At 36.5% G+C, this 4,270-nt stretch overlaps 1 protein-coding gene across 1 annotated transcript in view; it reads left to right on the plus strand.

Annotated features, from left to right (window-relative positions):
• LOC110308262 (serpin B9-like) overlaps positions 1–4,270 on the plus strand; it is an 11,374-nt gene that overhangs the window by 1,321 nt on the left and 5,783 nt on the right. Inside the window, exons 2-5 of the mRNA XM_021180703.1 lie at positions 360–537; positions 1,850–1,990; positions 2,429–2,546; positions 3,945–4,087. Coding sequence (XP_021036362.1) covers positions 370–537; positions 1,850–1,990; positions 2,429–2,546; positions 3,945–4,087 — 570 coding nt within the window. The 5' untranslated portion in view covers positions 360–369. The remainder of the gene's footprint in view (positions 1–359; positions 538–1,849; positions 1,991–2,428; positions 2,547–3,944; positions 4,088–4,270) is intronic.

Consider the following 4,270-nt stretch of genomic DNA (forward strand, 5'->3'; position numbering starts at 1 on the left):
TCTCTCTCTCTCTCTCTCCTTTTTCTCTTTATCCTCGAAGCAATCTTTTTCAGAACAGAGGAGCTAATCTTTTTGGACTGAAACTAGAGCCTGACTTGTGGCTTCTGTGTATGCATTCCGGATGATCTTTCCATTTATCTATGCAGATGACACAGAAGATAGTTTGTGTTCCTGCCATGATCAACTTACCTAATAACCTTAACATTCAAAGGACTATAATATAGAGTGAATTTTGCAAATCCTACTTAAAGCATTTATGATCCTTGAAATGAAAACCAGAAGTAGAGTCCCATATTTCCCTTCATCAGAACAATGAAACTTCAGTTCTGTATTTAGTTCCATTACTTCTTTACTTCCAGAAACTGCATCATGAATACACTGTCTCAAGCCAATGGTACCTTTGCCATCCATCTTTTGAAGGTGCTCTGTCAAGACAACCCTTCAAAAAATGTGTGTTATTCTCCTATGAGCATCTCCTCTGCTCTAGCCATGGTTCTCTTGGGTGCAAAGGGAGACACTGCAGTCCAGATATGTCAGGTAAGTTCTCTGTCAAAACATACCCTTGTCACAGGCACAAGAGCTGTTGAGAAAGATCACTAGGCGTTAAATTTTAAATGTTAAAATTGACCCTGGTGGTGCTATAGTGATTCAACTTACATTTTGAAGCTCATGAATTTAACTTGACTTATTTCTTACTCTGATTATAACTTTATGTTTTTCTTTGTTCAAAAGCCTCTTTGAAGCTGGAAAATCCCTAGGCTACTTACTTCTAGACTCAGCCAATCATATTACAAATTAGGCAGCATTGTTTATCTAGATAGCCTATGCTACTGTTTGTGGTTTTTCCCATGCAAAAACTGGTCCTGGTAACTGCCTAGGATTGCAGGTTGGCTCCTGTCTCCTGTATCCATAATTAATAGGTATTGGAATGTGTGTTCAATAAACAACCAAGATCCAACTGAGATTGTTGTCTGAGTTGTTTGTGTAACTAATCCTGAACCCTAGCATATGACTATCCACATACTATTTGATGAAGCCTGGGATAAAGAGGAAGGAAGACTTCTCTTCCAATAACATTGTTTTAAAGGCAATGATTTTTCCCAAGTAATAACTTGAAAGAAACTCTAAATATTTCACCCAGAATTCACTTTAAAAAATTTACCTGCACCTTTAATTCCAGCACTCAGGAGGCAGAGGTAGGCAGATTTCTCGGTTCAAGGCCAGCCTGGTTTACAAAGTGAGGTTCCAGGAGAGCCAGAACTATACAGAGAAACTCTGTCTCGAAAAACCAAAAATAAATAAATAAATAAATAAATAAATAAATAAATAAATAAATAAATAAATAAATAAATAAATAAATTTGCCTAAATAGTTTATGCTGTGTCTGGTAGCAGAGGGATTTAAACCCAACTATTAAGGATTCTGAATTAGAAAGATGCCAAGTCCAAGGATAGTCTGAGCAACTTAGGTTTAAATAGAAGGATCTTTTGGTCTTTTATTGTTTTATTTTGTTTTAATGATGGAGAAAAGAGGTTGTGATCATAGCTGAGTGGCAAAGCTCTTTCCTAAAATGTTTGAGAATGTTGATTTGTCACAAATACTGCAATGGGTAAAAAGGGTGATGAAATTATTTAAAAATTGGTTACTGTAATCTATTCTGTTTTTTGATTAATGGATTTGTAATTATTCACTGGGAATGAAGGTCAATTCCTACTTTTAATTATTTCAACACCAACCTGTCTTGCATGAGAACCATAGTTACATGGCAGTCTGAGTGATCTTGAAAATTCCTTTTGCAATTAAAAGTTTCATCTCTGATCTGAAAAATGTTTCATCTTTTCTTTCTCAGGCACTTCATTTAAACCCAGATGAAGATGTCCATCAGGGCTTCCAGTTGCTTCTCCATAACCTGAACAAGCAAAACAACCAAAAGTACTGCCTTACTGTGGCCAACAGGCTCTTTGTAGAAAATACTTGTGAATTACTTCCAGTAAGTTGTGCCAGTAGAAAGATAACATATATCCCAAATGCTTGCTGCTTTAGATTCAAGGGAAAGGATCCTATAGAAACTGATAAAAGTAGGATTAAGTACCAGCCACTGTATAGGTACACATCTAAAAACCTGCATTTCCAAGGCTGGGGCATGAGAGAGTCATGAGTTCTAAGTCAACCTAGGCCACATAGTAAGTCTTGCCAAAATAAAGTTCATCAAAGTCAGTAATTCTGTTAAGATGTCTTTAAATTTTTCAAACTTGACAACTTGTAGTTTTATTTACTTATGTCTTATATTTCCCATTTGATGATTTTGTTATATAAAGTGATATCTATACTCATTCAATTTTATTAATACCATACTAATCAGAAGGTGGAAAAGCTTGCTGACATTTTATTTTGCAAAGTCACTTCCCTGAATATTTTCTCTCCAAAGATATTTAAGGAGTCCTGTCTTAAATTCTATCACTCTGAGATGGAGCAGCTCTCTTTTGCTGAAGCTGCAGAGGAGTCCAGGCAACACATAAACATGTGGGTCTCCAAACAGACTAAAGGTAAGAAATTCCATTTCCTTCACATCCCACATTCTTGTCCTTTCTATGCATCCTTTTGTCTTCTTCCTTCCCTCCTCTTTACTTTCCCTTGTCCCCACCATGGTCTGATCTCACTATTTTTCACAGTCAAATTGATGCAAACTAGCCAGACCACATTGTTCAACTTAGAGCTCAAGGAATTCATGGAGGTTCACCTCAGACCCTTTTATTTTAAAACCAAAAATTGGTTGTGTATGTCAAGTACTACAGAGGGAATGATGTAAATGTTATAAGAAGTCATGGATCTAATTATCAGTATAACATTTTACCTTTGAAGGCATGGGTGATCTGCAGTGTTTTGACAAGTGATTCTAACATTCCAGAGACTGTGATTCATGGGTAAACCTTCACCATTATCATGCCCTGGGGCTGCTTCTTACTAGATTCTTCATTCTCTCAGCTCTCACCAACTTTACCTCTGCAGAGGATTCCTGTTTCTGCTTTCACAGTTCCTAGATCCATTCCCTTACTTACATTTCATGATACTAGATTTGGTTTCCATGAATGGCAATCTCTCAGAATAGCTCAGTTTCATTAAACTAAAAGAGCCTCCAATTTGGGGTTGAACCTTATATGTTTTGGTGTCAAATGTGACAGGTTCCAAAATTTGTATTTGAGATCATTGAGATCACTGTTATTTGAACCTTACAAATGCCTCTGCATCACCTGGTACATTCACATTTCTTCTAAAACTCAGATTAAAATTAGAATTGTTCTTGCATTCATCAATTATTTGCTACTTCATATTGGATTTTGGCCCTCTTGCGATCAGATGATGGTCAAAACTATTGGGTTCCCGTGTCATCTAAGATTGGAAGGTGAAGTAATGTGAACACACCAGGTTATATCACCAGCAAGGAGTAAAGTCAGGCAGACAAAAACAGTGCTGATTCTTTCTCAGACCTTCATATATGGCAGCACAAGAAAGATGATGTTCTTTCTGGAAAACATGTTCGTAGACCCATACAGTGATCTGTCTTTTAGCAGATTCTATACTCAATCAATTTGGAAACTATCATTAGCCACAGGAGAGGTTTACCGTGGTTCCCTCCCAATCCTGCCATCATTTTTATACTTATTTTGTTCTGGATCTTCGAGTCTCCATTTCTGTCTTTCCCAAACCTGATTTCCTTGAGGGACTTACAAATAATGTTTTTCCAGTATGTATGACCTCAAGTCAAACATGGCTGCTAGTGTTTAGTTTTGGTTTATTTTTTAATACAATTATTAAATTAAGCACATTTGAATAAATGATACTTTGATCTACTCAGAAGTCATACATGTTTATGAAACACACACACATACTCACACACACACATTATGCATATGGTACCTGAATGAAGTCTGTTTTCTCCAAAGGTAAAATTCCAGACTTATTGTCAAAAGACTCAGTTGATTCACAGACCAGGTTGATTCTTGCCAATGCCTTATATTTCCATGGGACATGGTGTAAACTCTTTGAAAAAGATAGCACCAAGGAAATGCCCTTTAAGATAAACAAGGTAAGGAATAGTATCCTAAACTTCTTGCCAATGGGATGAAGAAATTGCATGGAAAACTTTAATTGTGAATGTGTAGTCCTCATAGCCTTGGTAGATACTGCATTTCATGTGTAGGGAGCTGGTCTTGATCTCTAGCTGACAGAAAGAAAGAAAGAAAGAAAGAAAGAAAGAAAGAAAGAAAGA

This window comes from Mus caroli, chromosome 13, assembly GCF_900094665.2.
Source record: "Mus caroli chromosome 13, CAROLI_EIJ_v1.1, whole genome shotgun sequence".
Taxonomy (NCBI): Eukaryota; Metazoa; Chordata; class Mammalia; order Rodentia; family Muridae; genus Mus; species Mus caroli.